Raw genomic sequence first — 19,937 nt, forward strand, 5'->3', positions numbered from 1 at the left:
GTCCAGCACAATTTCCCTTGATACCATTTGAAAAATCGTCAGGTACTTCTCTCACTCAGAACACCTCCTTCCTTTTCAGCCACTCTTTGCCTGGAACCTGCAGGAGTGTCACAGGCTGGGTTTTCCCACCCTTCTTCTCCTACAACCAGGACAATGGAAAGCTCATGTACAACCCATATGAGCACAGGGCTGTAGGAAGAGGGCCACAGTGGCACCCACTTGGTGGTTCTGTGTTCAGTTTGGTTTCAAAGCAGGAAGTGTCACTTCCCACCAAGGAGGTTTATTGGTCCAGAGGTTTTTGCTGCCAGCTCTGACAGCCAGAAAACATGGCTGCTGGAAACACTGGAGACACTGAAGGATCAGTCTGGATATTTTACAGCCATTCCCAGAGTTGACCAGCAAAAATACAGAAGCAATCCTGGATTCTGATACAGACACCAAGACAAATCTGACCCAGTCCACACGTCTAAGAAATAACAAATAGTAGGAACACACTAAAGAAGGCCCGGGACTCTATCATTTCAGTGAACATTTCCAGGTTATAGAAAAGAAGTGAAATATGCAACCGAGGCAAGAAATTTGGCTGTGTGGGCAGCAGAATCAGGGGTGGAGACATTTGATGAAATACCATTTTTAACCCTGTTTTAGACAGTGTCATTGGATAAACATCCTTTTTAATGGTAAAAATCCAAGTCATTTCTGCTGCTTTTCCTGGAAGAGCTGTCAAGTTACAGGAATAGCAAATAAGAGCCCCTTTTCTGGGCGTGGAGCCCAGGACTCAAAGGGAGGCTCTAGAGAACATCTGGTCAGCTTGATATATAGAAGCCAGCACTGCATGTGTCTCTTTATGTGGATGTGTTTCTCCTATGCTGACTCATGGCATTGAAGCTTCTCTGGAAAACACCCCCACCCTTTTGGCTAGCCAGTCTACACACCCCTTCAGCTCCTCCTTGATTCAAATGTTAGGTCAAGAGGAAGAAGGAAAACAAATACAAGAGTTGCTCTTAAGCGTCTAGAATTTTCTGTATCCCATCTCTTAAGAGACTGGCCCCAGATCTGACTCAGTCCACTCCAAGCTAAACTCTCCTCTCAAAGCAGCATTTCTTGAGCCTTTGGATTAAACTGGAAGAAAAATCCACAGGTATTGTGGTCTCTGAGGGAAACAGGGGCTGACAACTGGCAATAAAAACAGAAAGATGGCAAGCGTGAGGCCCAGGACTCAAGCAGATCCTGAAATTGAGCTGTTTGTAAAGGTAAGCTTTCCAGCTATAATAACAGCATGCTAAGTATGTTTGACAGTAGGCCTCAGCTTCTAAAAATCTTCAATATTTAATCTAGAGATAAGAAAGAATTTGAAGTAATTTTCTTACTTTGACTCCCCCACCCAAAATGGCTAGATATTTGGCTCTTCTTCTGTGGCAATGAGAAAAAGGTCTCATCTGAAAAGTGAAAGATGATATGGAAAGAACACTAGACTGTTTGGTATTCAAAACAACTAAATATTTTCAATGGCTTTCTATGTACCCTCGAAAGTATTCCTCCCTCCATCCAGGACTTTGTTTCTGCATGTTTACAATGGATGAGCCTAGAAAAAAATGATCCCGGAAGGTTTTCCAGCTCCCACATTATGAATGTTTATAAGATGGGTTTTGTACAGCCTGATAGTGGAGAAGAAATGCCATTGGAGAACCCTATTTCCATGCAATCCACAACTCTCAAAATTTCTCTTTTAATGAGCAGCAGGGTTACATGAACATTATGGGAAGAAATGGCGAGCAGTCTGTGCTTGTTATGTGAGGAGGCATTTTAGAATGCTTCACTTCCTCTTTTGGGTCTGTCTTGGAAGTTTTTAAATTCAATATGTCAACTTTTCAGAAAAGCACTTTGGAAAACCCCTAAAGTAAGAGAAAGGAACATGTGTTTCCAACTTAGCTCATCATGAAAAGAAATGGTATGGGTTATTCCAGTAAAAATTAAAAAGATTCCCAAAATGCTTGCTTACATTAACTTTTTAGTTTTTCTCCATGTAATTTATTGATTATTGAAAGTATTCAATAATGACAACAACAAAACCAAACTATTATAGGGTCCTTCTATAAACAATTGACATATATTATCTGGTTTATTCTGACATCAACCTAAGAGACAGGTTGCTATTAGTAGTAGCAGTGCTATGTCGTCATCAGTAGTAATTATTACTTTATTAAAAATTCTAAGTAATTATAATATTTTACTAATATTTTCCTCATCATTTCTAGATAAGTATATTAACATTCAGGTTTAAGTACCTGGTATCTAAGACTGTATAACCTCTTGATGGTTTACAATAACATATTATGCTTATTAAGTATTAAGTATAGCTATTGGAAAAAGTAATACAACTTTTTTAGATTATTTAACAATTGGTTATATATATGTATGTATATACAATATGCACATATATATACGTGTTTATATGTATATATATATATATATACATGTATATATATATAGAGAGAGAGACTTTGAATTCCTGCATTGCACAGTAATCCAAATAAGTGTTTGTTTAACCATGGAGCATCAGAGCTATTTCTCCTATCTGTAGATTATAGCAAAACATATGACTACTCAACTAGGACATAAATGAGCATTTAATTTTCTTTATTTTTCAGGGGGAGCTGAGGTTTATTGAAGGGCAGCGGGGTCTCAGTCTGTCTTGGCGACCTTCCTCATGGTGGCCAGCATGCGAGCATTTAATTTTCTAACCAGTTTTCTATATCTTCAAATTCCAGACCAGTGGTTATGCTTCTTCAAGGGTTAACAAAAGTATTCTTTTTGTCGAAACTGTTCATTCAGTTCAATCATACTTTTCAAGTCAGTTGTGGGCACTCATCTGTGTGTTTGTCTTCATATATTTCCCATATTTGTGTGGTAATCTGGAGATGAAAGGCTAGAAAAACACATACTATGTGGTCAAATGTTGAATTAACTAATAACTTCCTGTTTAAATTGAGTACTTATATGGCAGGCAATGTACTAGGCAGTTCATTACTAACATCATTTAAAAGATACAGAAACTAAAACAAAGAGCAGCCAAGTAACTTTGGGAAAGATCACATAAGTAGCCATTGGAAGAGTCGAACTCCAATCCTGTATTGTTCTCAACTCAGTGAACTTTTTTAGTAAAAAATTTCCAGAATTTCATTACATGAACCTCTTTAGGTACACGCTTATTTAATGTTTGAAAAACCTTGAGTTAAATATGGTCCAGGTTTTTTTTCCTTGCTTTATGGCATTCTGCAGATATTTGAAAATTACATGGAAGATACTGGGAGATAACATAAAAGTTAAGAAAATGCCAGAGTAAGTTTTAAAAGTATTGCTCTTTACCAATGGTGAAAATTAATTGAATCTTTGATTTCTGACACAGCTACCTCTATTTGTGGTTTTAAAACCCTACCACAACTTCTCCATAATGCTAATGGAATCCCCAAAAAAGACTGAGAGATTAATTACCTTTTTGTGACAAAAAGCCCCTTAAGCACCTATATCATATTACCTATGTATACGATGTAGGCACTGAAAACATTACTGTCCATCTCTGAATGATTGGGCAAGATTTATATTCAGAACTGGGAAAAAGCTATTTAGAAATACAAGTTTATTTTTAATGCACCCTTATTGATTTGTTGTAAAATGGAATATTTGAATTCTCTGTCGTATACTCTATGAAATCATGAAATCAAACATTTGGGTCAAAATTCTGAATGCAATAGTGTCTAGCGTCTAAGAAAGAAGTATTATACTCTTCCCTAAATCTCCAGGCTGTTTTCAATTGCAGGACTGTAATATGGACAATTCATTTTAAAATTTAAGAAAACTGCTAGATGGGAGAATTCAATGTTCAAGAGCATATGATCTGAGAGAGACAGTCCTGGATTTGCTAAGTATAAAAAATATGATTAACATCAACTTTTCACTAGCCAATTGTACTTAAGTAAGTCAGTCTCTGACCCTCAAGTTCTCACCTGTAAAGCAAAAATAGTAAGAGAGTCCACCTCTCAGAATCGTCTTCATTGTAAGAATTAAATGAGACAAGTAATAAACACTCAATAAATAATATAGATATAATAAATATAATGAAAATAAGTAAACATAACATAAACAATAAATCATTTTCAAGTTAACAGTCTTAGATCACAAAAACAAAGTTGTTTTCAGAATTACCACATTGTGTCTTTGTCAGTTAGATATTTAAAAGATAAGTAATTTTTCAATTAAGCTTGGAAATTTATATCCTGAAGTTCTATGTGATGGTGCTTTAACTTGGCATAACATAAACAAGGGGAAAAAATGTGAGTTTTCCTGTAAAAACTTTGCTGTGTTTCCCTAACACGTCAGTGTTTTGACTCTCCTTTTGCCAAATTGGATCCACCCTTCCTGCTGGATCTATTATCAGACTACATTCTTCTTCCTACCTCCTACCCTCCGTAATCATATTTCCACTCACTAGAACCTAGTTCTAGTTGGATTCTTAGTCTGACTTTTGTTACAATAGAAATGCAGCTGCAATTCTCTGACAGCAGGAAAGAGTAACAATAATTACAATTTTCTCAGTCACACCCACTGTCAAGGAAAAGTACTTTTATTAGCTTATATTATACAGAGGAGGCATTTCACTGTTATTTTCCACAAATATTTACACTGCATCCCAATCAAATTCACACTGTCACACTCCCTGCCCTTTTCCACAAAAAGAGCATCCGAGCAGGTTTCCTGCTTCTGTTTTCATCATAGTTGCAATCTACTTGGGTGTAGTTAACCTCTTTTATCTTCCCCACCAGCACAACCCCCTACCACAACTTCCCACTCACTTAATGAGCCCATTTCTCTCCCCTATTCTCCCTCATGATCATCAGCTTTTGTTGAGTTTTTCTGTGCTGTCCTCATATATACTTGTAATATGTTACACAGTTATGCACCCTTTTTCTCCCCTCTCCTTCTCTCCTTACTAGTCTATTATTTTATTCATGTTCTATGTTTACTCATGTAAGTAATTATATGTACGGATATTTATATTTATGTATATGTCTAGGAATATGTATGTCTTTTAGTTCTAGCTTCCACATATGAGTGAAAACATGATATTTTGGTTTCTGAGCTTGGCGTAGGTGGTGTCCTCCAGTTGCATCCATTTTCCTGCAAACAGTATGATTTCATTTTTATGGCTATGTAATATTCCATAGTATATGGATGGTATATATAAATGTGTTTATGTGTATATATGTGTATATGTGTGTATAAATATATGTGTGTATATGTGTGTGCACTCCAATCAATTTCACTCCCTTCCTTTCACTCTTCCTTCTCCCTTTTTCTCCATCCCCAAACAATTCAATGTACTTTTAATTTGCATTACTTTAATGCCTTCAGGATGTTAACATTTTTTCGTGTATTTATTGGTCATTTATATTGTATTTTGAGAACTGTCTATTCAACTCATTTGGCCTTTAATTAATTAATTTGTTCTTTGAGTGTGTAATTATTTGAGCTCTTTATATCTAATGGATATTAATCCTTGTTTTTGTTTTTATGTTTTTGGTTTTTTTGCTGGTCATGGGGCCTGAACTCTGGGCCTGGGTGCTGTCCCTCAGCTCTTCAGCTCAAGGCTAGTGCGCTACCACTTGAGACACAGCACCACTTCTGGCCTTTTCTGTTTATGTAGTGCTGAGGAATGGAACCCAGGGCCTCATGCATGCAAGGCAAGCACTCTACCACTGAGCCACCTTCCCAGCCCACAGAGTTTTTTTTTTTAATTCTGTAATCTGTCTTTTCATTCTGGTAACTGTTTTCTTGGATATACAGAAGCATTTTGATTTAATGTAAATCCATTTGTCAATATTTTCTTTTATTTCCTAAGCAATTACAGTCCTACTCAGAAAGTTGTTGCCTATGCCCTTATCTCCAGGTGTTTCCTCTATGATTTCCTGTAATAGCTTCAAAGTTTCAGGTCTTACATTAAGCTCTTGATCCATTTTTAATTGATTCTTTGTACAAAGTGAGAGATAAAGGTCCAGTTTCAGTCTTCTACATGCAGATATCCAGATTAACCAATGCCATTTGCTATAAAAAGTGTTAAAGAACACTCCAATGTATGTTTTAGGCACCTTTGTCAAAACACAGAGATTGTGGCTGTGTGGAATTTTAACTGGATCTTCTATTCCATTGATCTATGTGCTTGTTTTGTGTCAGTACCATGTTCATATTGTTACTATGGCTCTAGTATAATTTATACTCAGGTGCTGTTATATCTGTAACATTGTTCCTTTTATTTTGGATTACTTTTGCTTCTTGAGATCTTTTGTGCTTCCATTGAAATTTTAGAATTGATGTTTCTATTTCTGTGAGGAATGACATTAGAGATTTGATAGAGATTGCATTGAATCTGTAGAGTGTTTTTGGTGCTATAGTAATTTTCAAAATGTTAATTAGGCTTGTCTACAGGCTAAATCATATATAAAGTTTCAAAAGAGAAAAGTGTGTTACTGTTTTCAACCAAGGGGCGAGAGGTTGTTTTAGATGGTGTTAAACATTTATTAACTATTAAAAAAACAAAAACAAAAAACTAGCTGGGGCGCCAGTGACTCACCTGAAATCCTAGCTGCTCAGGAGGCTGAGATCAGAGGATTTCAGTTCAAAGCCAGCCTGGGCAGGAAAGTCCATGAGACTCTTATCTCCAATTAACCACCAAAAAACAGGAAGTGGCACTGTGGCTCAAGTGGTAGAGCACTCACCTTGAGCTGAAGAGCTCAGGGACAGCTCTCAGGCCCATAGTTCAAGCCCCACGACCAACAAAACAAAAACAGAAAAACCCACTAAAACCTAAAAATGCCAAATATATCTCATACACCGAAACAGGTTCCAAATAGATGAAAAATGAAACCATAAAGTTACTAGAGAAAAATGTAATAGAAAACTTTTACAGTAAAATAAAATAAGAACACAAGGTCTTAAAAATAATCTTGGTATTTATAAGAAGATTAGGAAAAGCAGACTTCACAGAGGATAATTTTAAGATTACATATAGGAGTTGGAGGCATGGCTCAAGTGGTAGAGTGCCAGCCAATGAGTAACAGCATCAGATACTGAGTTCAAGTCCCAGTTTCAGACTAAAACAAAAGAAATTACATATAGCCAGGCATCGGTGACTCACACCTGTAATCCCAACTACCCAGGATTTTGATGCAAAACCAGACCAGGCAGGAAACCCCGTGAGACTCTCATCTCCAATTAACCACCAAAAAGCCAGAAGTAGAGTTGCAGCTCAAGAGGTAGAATAATACCTTTGAGCAAAAATGTTTAGGGGCAATGCCACGGCCTTGAGTTCAAGCCTCAGAACTGGCTTACACATGTAAAATTACATATAACATGTATCACAAACAACATCTGCCTTTATTATACAGATAATCTTCCAAATTAACAATGAAAAAAGTCATCACCTTAACAGAAAAATGGAGAATTGTCACAGTTTAAGAACTAAAGAAATCAAATGGTCATTAGATATATGAACAGATACTTTTCAGAAAGCAATATGGCACGATCTGTTACACAGCAAATACACAGATTTTTTACTTCAGACTCTGGTCTTAAAGTTTAACTATAAAGTATAATCTCAGAACAATTTATATGCCAGGAAATTGTTGTTGGAGTAGAGTAGTAAAATATTTGGAAATATACTAAATTTCCATCGATAGAAAAATTATTATATAAATTCTATATACAATTTATTGCTATGTATTACTTATACTTATGACTTTTGAGCTTATTTGATTTGTTAGCTCTGCCTATTGATGGCAGAATCCTTGAGATTAAGTACTTTCAACCTTTTTTCCTAACAACTAGTCTATTTATTCATGGGCACTCAATACATGCTTCTTGAACAAATAAATGAGTGAAGCAAGGTAATTCTTTATCTTCATAGGCTGGGAGTGATGGGGAGAGTATCGGAAACTGTCCATTTTGTCAACGCCTTTTTATGATTCTCTGGCTTAAAGGAGTTAAATTTAGTGTGACTACTGTTGACATGACCAGGTAAGAGAAATGGAGACACATTAATTCTTGGGGGTTGAGATTGGCAGACACACATATAATGTTGGTGTTTGTATAATATGTACATTATCTACAGACCTAACTCTGCTTATTTTCAATAATCATAGAAAGCCTGAAGAGCTGAAAGACTTAGCTCCAGGTACCAACCCTCCCTTCCTGATATATAATAAGGAGCTGAAAACAGATTTCATTAAAATTGAAGAGTTTCTAGAGCAGACGCTGGCTCCTCCAAGGTAAAACATTTTACAGAATATTATTATACTTAATATAATCTATTCAGTTGATTGATTTCTTACAGATTAAGCATTTGTACTAATTTTATAGTGCTTTGGGAATTCTAGATCTACATGTCAAATAAGATGTACATAAACTTCCTCCTCCAAATTCAAATACACAAAGAAGATAGGTTCAAATATTTCAGATGATTTTTTTGGGGGGGGGGTCCGGTCATGGGGCCTGAACTCTAGGTCTGGACGCTATCCCTCAGCTCTTCAGATCAAGGCTAGTACTCTACACCACTTGAGCCACAGCACCACTTCCAGCTTTTTTCTTTTTTGCTTATGTGATGCTGAGGAATCGAACCCAGGGCCTCATGCATGCAAGGCAAACGCTCTACCACTGAGCCACCTTCCCAGCCCGTCAGATGATTTTAAGTGTAAAGCATACTGTAAAATAAGAAAGTAAATTCTCTGTGGTCTTGAAATGCAGAACAAATTCACCTTAGGATGGGAGTGAGGAGTAGGATATATCATATGATTCATGAGGACTGCTTAAGACTGGGCCTTAACTTCACTGATAGAATGAAATTAGAAACTAAGAGATAGATCTGGCCAGAGGCTAGAACTGTTTTGTTAATACTTGACTGACATATATATGTATATAGCGTGTGTGTGCATGTGTATCCAAGATTAGTATTTAATTGTACTAATTTTGTATTGTTATGCTACAAATTATCGCAAGCACAGTATTTTAAAAGAATAGTCGTTTATCATCTCATAGTTTTTATTAGCAAGGAGTCTACTAGGTCACTTCCTTAGGTCCCACAAAGCTGCAATCAAGTTATTGATTAGAGAAACAGTTTTCATCTGGGGTCCACAGTCCTCTTCCATTTTCAACCCTTTGACAATGGTTCTCAATTGGAGGTGATTTTATCCCTTGGAGACATCTGGAGATGCCTGACTATACGGTTGGCTGTTGGCTAGAAAAAGGAGTGCTGCTGCCATCTCGTGGGTAGATTGCCAAAGAGGCTACAAAACATTAATAAATAAAACAACCTTGACAAAAATGAATTATCTAGCTCAAAATGTCAATAGTACTGCTGTGGAGAAATCTTATCATTTAAAAATCAAAGGATATAGTCACTCAAAACACTGTACACAGTGCTTATAGTAGCTTAATTTATAACTTCACTAAACTAGAAGCATTCCAAATACCTTGTACCTGATGAATAAATTAACAAACTGAGCTGAATCCAAACCATATATCGAATAAGAATACATGAGACATTTATACATACTACAAGTACACTAAATCTCAAAGGCATCATACTGAGTAAAAGAAGCACATTTTGCAAGGTTTAGATATAGAATGATTCCACTTATATAGCATACTCAAAAGGACAAAAGGACAAGTTATGGGGAGGTTAATGGCACGGTTCTGTACCCTGATTTTGATAGTAATTATATAACACTACACATTATTAAAATTCTATATATCTTCCAAAATATACCTTTCCTATATGAAATACCATTTAAATGTTTACAGTGTTTAACATAAAAATATTGAAGCTGGGGCACTGGTGGCTCACACCTATTATCCTAACTACTCAGGAGGCTGAGATCTGAAGATCATGATTGAAAGCCAACCAAGGCAAGAAAATGAATGAGACTCATCTCCAATTAAGCATGAGAAGGCCAAAAGTAAAGCTGTGGCTTAAGTGCTAGAGCACTAGCTTTGAGCAAAAATGCTCAGGGACAGCACCCAAGTCCTGAGTTCAAACTCCAGGAATGGCACAAAAAAAAAGCATTCAAGAAAAGACAAGCTGGGCGCCAGTGGCTCAACACCTGTAATCCTAGCTACTCAGGAGGCTGAGATCTGAAGATTGCTGTTCAAAGCCAGCCTGGGCAGGAAAGGCTGTGAAATTCTTATCTCCAATAAACCACCAGAAAAACCGCAAGTGGCGCTGTAGCTCAAGTGGTAGAGCATTAGTCTTGAGCTGAAGATCTGAGGGACAGCGCCCAGGCCCAGAGTTCAAGCCCCATGACCAACGAAAAAAGAAAAGAAAAGACAAAAATAAGAATATAAATAGCTTGAGATTTCTCAGTACAATACTAGCAGACCAAATCCAACAGCATGTAAAAAATCATATGCCATAATCATGTGGGATTCATTCCAGGCATGAAGGATGACTTAGCATATGCATATGCATAAATATGGCACAGAATAAGAAAAGCATCTGATCATTTCAACAGATGCAGAAAAAGTATATAAAATCTAAAGTCCCTTTATGATTAAAAACTCAACAAGTTATATACAGAAGGAACATGTCTCAAAGTAATTAGATTATACATAAAACCTCATAGCCAATATCATACTGAAAGCATTTTCTAAGACAAAGATGTTCATTTATACCAATATTTTTTAATTTAGTATTAGAAGTTTTAGCAAAAGCAATTAAACAAGAAAATGAAATAAAAATATCTGAATGGGAAAGGATAAAGTTAAATTATCCATGTATGATGGTTAATGTTGAGTGGTACCTTGATTGCATTGACAAGCACACAAAAAATCAATAATACACCTCTCTGAGTATGTCTTTGAAGGCATTTCTTGAGAGAATTGAGAGAGAGAGAGACCCATTCTTCATGTGAGTGCCACTATCCAATAGGGTGAGGATATTGATGAAATAAAGAGTGAAACCGAATGCTGGGTTTCACAGTAGCAGATCCAGTGTTGGAATGTGAGGTAAAGTCTGATGCTCATTTCAGGATCCTTGCCCTAAGCAGGGGGATATAGTGCTCTACATTGTGCCATATGTTGGGAGAGGGTGATGTGAGTAATGTGAAGATGTCCTTCAGTGTCTCCCTTTCTTATTACTGTGCTATTCCTAGATGCTATAACCTCTTATCAGGTTTCCTATGAGTTTTCATGTGTGGAGAAAGTTGTTCAACTTGATGTTTCCATGAAAGGTTAGGCACAGGAAAGCCATAATCTGCCATCTTGTTAGCATCACTCTTACTGAAAGCAGTTTACATCTATTTTTAATTTTATTTTTATTAGCATCAATTGGTTTTACATAGGAGTTTTATTTTAACATGTCTGTTTATGCTACAATGCTTTAGAGTCACCCCCTTCATCACTATCAGTCACCCCCTCCCCCTTTCCAAACCAATCTCAAATGCTTCGTTATTCATTTTCATGCATGTACACAAAGTATTTGGAGCATTTTCACTCTCCTTCATCCACTCCATTCATGCAGTCTCTTCCACTAGTGCCCACAGTCTAGACAGGTCATGTGCCAACTTCCTAATAGTTATTTTAGTTAAAGGGCATTTGTTCAAAGGGGCTTCCCCATAATATCTCACACATGCATGTATCAACTTTAATTAGGTTGATCACATACATACACACACACACACATGTGTGTGTGTGTGTGTGTGTGTGTGTGTGTGTGTATGCACATGCTTGTATTTTAGATCTAACAACTATATATGAAAGAAATAGGCTAACTTTTGTCCTTCTGAATCTGGCTTACTTCACTTAATATGATGGTATCCAGATTCATATTGCTAGATGGATACCTTTTATCAAGTATATTAGCCTTCCATTACTAATAAAGGACATCTCTGAGACAACAAAAGGTTTATTTCAGCTCATAGTTACAGGAGTTCCAGTCAATTGTTTTTATAACTTGTTTGATCTTTTTGTTTTTTATACTGATGCTAACACAAAATTACCAAAAAAGAAGGAAAATGTTTTTGTGTAACTCCATCATGTTACAGGCAGAGAAAACATTTTGCCAAGCCATTTTGGCAAAAGACAATAGCCATATGCTATTTGCAAGAATTGACACAAACAGAATACACATAAATAACACAGGCTGTATAGGACAATTCCAACATAGCCAGTGCTGTCTGTGGTGCTGATTTCAGCATGTCAAGGCTATAATCCATTATTGAGTGTGCCCTTTGCTTTGGGTCTGTAGTGAGGGTGTACATCGTGACAGGAGTGAATGGGCAGAAAGAACTGCCTGCTATATAGTCAGAAAACAAAGAAGAAGAGGAAGAGAGAGGGAGAAGGAGGAAAAGAGAAAGAGAGAAAAAAGGAGGCGGAGTGGGAGAGGACAAGGAGGAGGAAGAGGAAGAGCAGGAAAAAGAATAGATCAGAGTTTTACAATTCCCTTAAGGGCATGCCCATCAAGACTTAAGATTACCATTAGACCTTACTCACTTCCCCAATGTTCCAGGACCTCCCAATAACTCTACCCTAGGGAGCAAGCCTTCAACACATAAGAGGGGACATTCAACATCCAAACTCAGGCAACAATTTAAGTAATTTAATGAATCAGTGAATTAATTTAACCAGCCAAGAAAATGTTACTATGTGCACTTAGGCACCTGGGACACACCAAAAGGCAAAAACTCTGTCCTAAGAGACCCAACAGAAAAGGCCCTGGGTGAGAGCTTGGAAGGCCTGTTTGAATACCAATAAGGTCATTGTCACAAGTGCCTGAGGGAGTGACAGTAGAGAAGTGGGCTAGAATCAGGTAAGTCCTTGTAGATCTTTGTAAAGGAACGAGGCTATGAGATGAAGCCATTGCAGGTACTGAGCAATTATGGTCAAACTTCTGGGAGGAATCAGGTTTTGACTGAGATGAGGGCACTGCAGAGTAACGAATGTGGAAAAGACAATATAAGAATTATATTTGACCATAATTGCTCTGAGAATATTCCAGAACTATGGTAAGTAAGTATGGGAGAAGTGCAAATAGTCAGGAGGCTACGAGTAATACAGGTTCTGGACTAGGCAGCAGTAAGTGTAAGTGGTGAGAAGTGGATAGATTCTGGGTGCAATTTTTGTGTGTGCTGGGCCTAGGGCTTGAACTCAGGACCTAGATTCTGTCCCTGATTTTTTTTGTTGAAAGCTAGCACTCTTCCACTGGAGCTTTTTTTGGTAGTTTATTGGAGATAAAAGTCTCACTGTCTTTAATGCCTGGGCTGGCTTTGAACTGTGATCTTCAGATCTCAGGCTCTGGAGTAGATAGGATTACAGGTGTAAGCCATTGCTGCCCCACTTCTGAAAGGTAAGGTGACTCGAATTTCAGATGGCTCAAGTGTGGGACTGGAAGAAAAGAATCAAGAAAGGTACTTAAGTTTATGGACTATTTTTATTTTATGCATTAATGAGTTTGTAGTTTTGTTATTATGGTTATTGAGTTGTTGTTGTTGTTTTGGTTTGGTTTGTGGTGCTTGGATTTAAACTCAGTAGGACCTCATATTTGATAGGCAGGTGGTCTTTTGTGTGTGTAACACTGCCTGAAGCTGGGCACCTGTGGCTCAGGCCTGTGATCCAAGCTACTCACAAAGGTGAGATTCAGAGGAATCACAGTTCAAAGCCAGCCTTGGCAGCAATGTCTGTGAAATAATGTTTCCATTATCTGGAAGTGTGGCTTAAGACATACATTTATGGAGACATTTCTTTTTTTTGGGGGGGGGGTCTGGTCATGGGGCCTGAACTCTGGGCCTGGACGCTGTCCCTCAGCTCTTCAGCTCAAGGCTAGCACTCTACCACTTGAGCCACAGCGCCACTTCCGGCTTTTTTCTTTTTGCTTATGTGGTGCTGAGGAATCGAACCCAGGGCCTCATGCATGCAAAGCAAGCGCTCTATCACTGAGCCGCCTTCCCAGCCCTGGAGACATTTCTTGAATACCTTCATTTCCCAATACATTCTCTGTACAGTATAAGTATGCACCTGGTCTTTGTATTATTATATGTAAATGTAGTTCTCTCCTGTTTCTTTTAAAGATATCCTCACTTGAGTCCCAAATACAAGGAGTCTTTTGATGTGGGCTGTAACCTTTTTGCCAAGTTTTCTGCATATATTAAAAATACAAAAAAGGAAGCAAATAAAAGTAAGATTTCCCTTTATAAATCTCTGCCTTTTCTCTCTTACTTGCTCAATTTCACATTCTCAGCTAAACCAGAATGTTCTTGAAATTATAGTGTATATGGGGAACAGCCTAGTCCTCCTCTCATTTTCTGTTCTGTTCTCTGAAATTCTCATGCATTAAATATTATTAGATTTAAACCCCAAAACTCAAAATAGCAATGATCAGCACCATCCAATCACAAAAGACTATGTATCTTCAAGGTTCCTTAAACTGTAGCATCTGTTATCTCTCACAAACTTTCTCTGAATTATGAAAAATACCTTTCTCTTTGACTTTTTTACTTTTTCATTTTGGATAATGTTTGTTTGTTTGTTTTTCTTCCTTTCTTTACCTCTCCTACTCATTTCCTCTTCAAGAAAAGTCCAAGATCTCCACTCACCATTTGATCTGACTCCATCTCATGGGTAGATGGTTGAATATTCAAGACATTTAAATAGGTTTTATGAACCAGTTTAAGCAATGCCTATAGATAGAAATGTCTAAATTCTTAAAAAATGTTAAGAATATTTAGTTATAAAGATATAACTACTTTATATTAATAATTATCATTAGATTTAAAACTCATATAGATTCAGACCACACTTACAGCTAACCCTATGACTTCATTGTCTCAGATTTTGAAAAATCTCTGCTCAGAGAATTTAAGCGTCTGGATACCTACTTAAACACCCCACTTCTGGAAGAAATTGATGCAAAGAGTGCTGAAGAGCTCACAGTGTCTAGAAGATTATTTTTGGATGGGGATCAGCTAACACTGGCGGACTGCAGCTTATTACCCAAACTGAACATTATTAAAGTAAGTTATTCCCAGCATGGGAGGATTTGTCAATTGGCAGCATGAAGCACTGTGGCCTTCCAGTATGATGGCTGTTTTGTCATCATTGTTACGTATAGTGTGTATCTCTCCCTCAGAGAAAAGATCTGTAATGAGCATAGGGAAACAGTAAAGCTTCTTGTTTCTCAAGCTCTTTGGTGGAGTGGGTACTAATTAGAGAGAGCTGGACCAAGGAGGGTAAAAGAGAATGGATATTGTAAAAATAGATTGACAGCAAGTTTTAAAAGAGAACAATGAAATCTCTTGAAATTGTATTAGTGCGGGGAATCAGTATAAAATAGAGTGGCAGATGAAAGATTGGAGTGCATTGTATGAATATGTAAAAAAGTCAAAATAAAATCCCTCCTTTTATAAGTAATATAAGCATGTAAAAACTTTTTCTTTCTGTCTTTTATAATCAGAATGTGTATTGTGCTATCTTGTCAATGAAATAAGAATGTCCCTTTCACAGAACTGTGAATTAAATAAGTTAAAACATATAAAATACAACAGTATGCTAATCAATAACACATGATAAAGTGGGCTATCAATATGATGATGATTATTTAACCATTAACAAATATTTAGTGAACAGAACTTATTCTGTGTCCCCTACCAGATACGGAGAGTCCATAAAGAAATGGGACCTCCTGGGCTGGAGAGGTGGCTCAGTGGTAGAGCGCTTGCCTTGCATGCATGAGGCCCTGGGTTTGATTCCTCAGCACCACATAAGCAAAAAGAAAAAAGCCGGAAGTGGCGCTGTGGCTCAAGTGGTAGAGCGCTAGCCTTGAGCTGAAGAGCTGAGGGACAGCGCCCAGGCCCAGAGTTCAGGCCCAACAACCGGACCCCCCCCCCAAAAAAAAGAAATGGGACCTCCTGAGGGTCTTAAATAAACTCTTAGTCTAATGGGTATGACATGTGCTCCAGTTCTCTGTTCTCCACTAAACACATCCATAATAATTAAATATAGCATCAATATGACTGATTATAAGCAGATATCTTTGTCTGTAAAATATTAATATTAAATTCAAGATTCTTTTAGGTTATTTTGTAGTTTATTTCATAGTATTTGAGATTTTTTCTACCTTACTTATTCCTTTTGTATTAACTTCCTTTTTTATTTTTTTTTCTCAAAAATCCTAGGTTGCTGCCAAGAAATACCGTGATTTTGACATTCCACCAGAATTCTCAGGCGTCTGGCGCTATCTCCACAATGCCTATGCCCGCGAAGAATTTGCCCATACATGCCCTGAAGATAAAGAAATTGAAAATACTTATGCATATGTGGCTAAACAAAAGAGTTAAGACAACTCTTTCAGGAGAAAAAGCTCTTTGTAATCAATTTTCACTTTCTACTGTATTAGAAACATTTTTGAAATACTAATATGGAAAGTACTATTTCCTTTATCCAATTCATTTATGAAAAATAATTTATATATATATGCATTTTCTATACTAGTCAGCCATAAACAATCTATCCACTTTTATTTTATATATCTTGATTTTGTACTTTATCTCCTTTATTCCTATGGCAAACCACTGCAATACTGAATGACATGGAAAGCATCAAGATCTTTTGTCCTTTACTTAGGTTCCTAGAATGCATAATGTTTGAGTTAAACATTCCTGAAGTTACAAATGATGTAAGTAGAGCCACAATCTCAAGCTATTATTTAGAAATGATTCCATCCAAATCATAATAGTTTGACATTTTGTTAACTGAATATACATGTCTATTTCTGAAATAATGAAATTAGACTGAGTATCAGAGAGGCAAATTCTAAAATCATTAGAGATAAGATTAATTGGTCATAGAACAGCATTCAGTGCCTACACATATAGTCACATTATAGTCAGAGGTGATGGTATTGAATTTGTGACCAGATTATGTTTTTAGTAAGTATTCATTGTATGAAAGACAAAATCCAAAGCAAATGCACAGCAAAGCTGTAAAATCAATTGGATCTTTATTCATAGAAATAAGCAGGAAGCTAAGAAAGTTGGCTAATCAAAAAGTCTTATTGTGGTCCATGAAATGAGAAGGTACTTAAGCCTGTGATTTACAGAGTGTTCACAAAACTTTCTGTACAATTAAAACCATAACATATGTATTTAGATTCATAGAGGTACCCTCAAATCATTCAAAACTAAGGTGGATGGGAAAGGGAAGGGAGGAGTTGAGGAGGTGGGGAGGAAAGGGATAGTAGGGGAAATATAAAGGAGAGTGTAACAATGCTCTATAGGAAATGTACTCATTACCTTGCTCCTGTAATTGTAACCCCTCTGTACAGTATCTTTAAAATAACAAATATATATTAAAAATCATTCAAAACTAGAAACAAAGGCTGAAATTGATCTTGTTCCTTCAAAGGAGAAACAAACAGGCAGCTTCAGAAAAGGAAAATAAAACCTATAGGTTTTGATCAGGATGGAATTTAAATTTAGTAATTGATTCACAGAAAAAACAATGAGTAAAGAGTTAACATCAGACCTAGGCATACAAATGGCCCTTGAATTATGAATATGAAATGTGGATGTCTAATTTCATGTTCCTGTGTTCTAAATAGACTGATCTGACAGATTGCATCTGGTCTAGATGGTGGTGGAAGCTTTTCTGAACAACTCAACCCTTTGCATCTTCATTAATATGAGTTACAAAAGTAAAATTGTTTAAGATCCATGATTTTAAAGAACAAAATTTCTTAGTACTGTGACCTGAAATTTATAAACCAAAACTGTTTATACAGATTTTACAATAAAATATGCAATACTAAACTCCAGCATATGACAAGGCACTTATGAGAAGTAGGTAGTTACCCAATTTCACATGGATTAACATAGCTGAGAATTACTATCTTAGAGAAAATCATTATCTTTTTTTGAGACCGCATGTGGCTTCCAGGGACATAGGAAGGAACCACAGGGGTATCTCAGTCTCACTTCATATTTTCTTCTTAGCTAACATTATTACAGTTCAATTCAATAGCTACTTAGTGAAATACTATATTACTAATTATTATTTGGTTACTTAATCTTCATAACTCTATGAAGTACTAACAATTCTTTTTTTTTTTTTTTTTTTTTTGTCGGTCGTGGGGCTTGAACTCTGGGCCTGGGCGCTGTCCCTCAGCTCTTCAGCTCAAGGCGAGCGCTCTACCACTTGAGCTACAGCGCCACTTCCGGTTTTCTGGTGGTTTATTAGAGATAGGAGTCTCATGGTCTTTCTTGCCCGGGCTGGCTTTGAACCGCGATCCTCAGATCTCAGCCTCCTGAGTAGCTAGGATTACAGGCGTGAGCCACCAGCGCCCGGCTAACAATTCTTTTTTATTTATGTATTTGCTGTATTATGCCTTCTATTATTTTATTTTTAATTAGTATATATTAAGTGTACAAAAGAATGGCTTCATTATATTTTCATACATGTATATAATATATGCAGATTACACTCATCTCCTCATTACTTCTCTTGTCCTGCTTCAACTTCTTGTTAGTCCTCTTTCTTTCCAAATGGTATCTTTACCATTTTCATTCTTTTTGAAATGTAGCTCTTGCTGGTTAATTGAAGATGGAGCTTCAAACTTCGATTCTCTATCTGATTTCAGTCTAAGTAGCTAAGATTATAGACCTGAGCCACCAGGACCTGGCTAGACTTAGTTTTATAAAAGATATTGGAATCACAAGTCTGAAACTAGTTTGTGCTTTTTTTTTAATTGTGAATAAAGGGCGCCTTGTACTGATGAGAAAATTTGAAATTGGTCACAGTACTTGCCAAAGGAAACATACATACAAACCAGCCATACTACCTTTTCCAAAGAAGAAAATACTAACGATTTATTTATTTAATTTTGTGTGCCTGAACTCTGGGCCTGGGTGCCGTCCCTCAGTTCTTCAGCTCAAGGCTAGAACTCTACCACTTGAGCCACAGTGCCACTTCCGGCTTTTTCTGCTTATGTGGTGCTGAGGAATCCAACCCAGGCTTTATGCATACAAGGCAAGCACTCTACCACTGAACCACCTTCCCAGCCCACAAATGATTTATTAATTCAGACTTTTAACTTTTAGAATATTTGACTGGAAGATCTATTGATCATAGAAGGTCTAACTTCCTCAGTAAATGTTGATTATAATGTGGCTAATAAACTCATTAAAAAGATATTCCTAGAGCCTATTAGTGACTCATGCATGTAATCTCGGCTACTCAGGGGATTGAGTTCCAGATTATTGTGATTTAAAGGCAGCTCCAGCCAGGTGCTAGTGGCTCACGCCTGTAATCCTAGCTACTCAGGAAGCTGAGATCTGAGGATCACAGTTCAAAGCCAGCCAGGTCAGGAAAGTCCATGAGACTTATCTCCAATTAACCACCAGAAAACCAGGAGTGGCGCTGTGGCTCAAGTGGTAGAGGGCTAGCCTTGATCTGAATAGCTGAGGGACAGCGTCCAGGCCCAGAGTTCAAGCCCCATAACCAACAAAAAAAAGCCAGCTCTGGCAGAAAAACCCTTAAGACTCCATCTCCAAAATAACGTGCATAAAGGAAAAAATGCTTACAGTGTGGATCAAGTGGTAGAGTGCCAGCCAAGCAAGCAAGCTGAGCAAGTATAAGACCCTAACTTCAAGCCCTAGTACCAGAAAATAAAGGTACTCCTAGAATGCAAGATCCATCTCCTTGAAGGAAAAGAATATCCAAAGCACAGTGTAGGTATTCCAGGAATATTTGTTGAATGAGTGAGTGAATGAATGGATGGATAACATAGAATAATAGAGTAATAAATGGAAGATGGCATATTTAATAAAATATAATATAGCTGGCTATCTATCTGAAAAACATAGCTATTCTCCCTTCTCACAAAAAATACTAAAATAAAATGG

General features: G+C 37.0%; 1 protein-coding gene across 2 annotated transcripts; it reads left to right on the forward strand.

Annotated features, from left to right (window-relative positions):
- The first annotated feature begins 931 nt into the window (after positions 1–931).
- Positions 932–17,931, forward strand: Clic2 (chloride intracellular channel 2). 2 transcript variants are annotated; one of them, XM_070039427.1, is made up of 6 exons: positions 932–1,253; positions 7,961–8,070; positions 8,196–8,321; positions 14,112–14,218; positions 14,872–15,053; positions 16,215–17,930. In XM_070039427.1, exons 1-6 carry the CDS (start codon positions 1,197–1,199, stop codon positions 16,374–16,376), a joined length of 744 nt encoding a protein of 247 aa, XP_069895528.1. In that variant the 5' UTR covers positions 932–1,196; the 3' UTR covers positions 16,377–17,930. The 2 variants fall into 2 exon arrangements, with proteins under 2 accessions (XP_069895528.1, XP_069895529.1); XM_070039428.1 differs by lacking the exon at positions 932–1,253 and adding an exon at positions 5,712–5,741 and having other exon boundaries at positions 16,215–17,931.
- The last annotated feature ends 2,006 nt before the right edge of the window (positions 17,932–19,937 follow it).

This window comes from Dipodomys merriami, unplaced genomic scaffold (assembly GCF_024711535.1).
Source record: "Dipodomys merriami isolate MVZ:Mamm:240054 unplaced genomic scaffold, mDipMer1.0.p SCAF_3, whole genome shotgun sequence".
NCBI lineage: Eukaryota > Metazoa > Chordata > Mammalia > Rodentia > Heteromyidae > Dipodomys > Dipodomys merriami.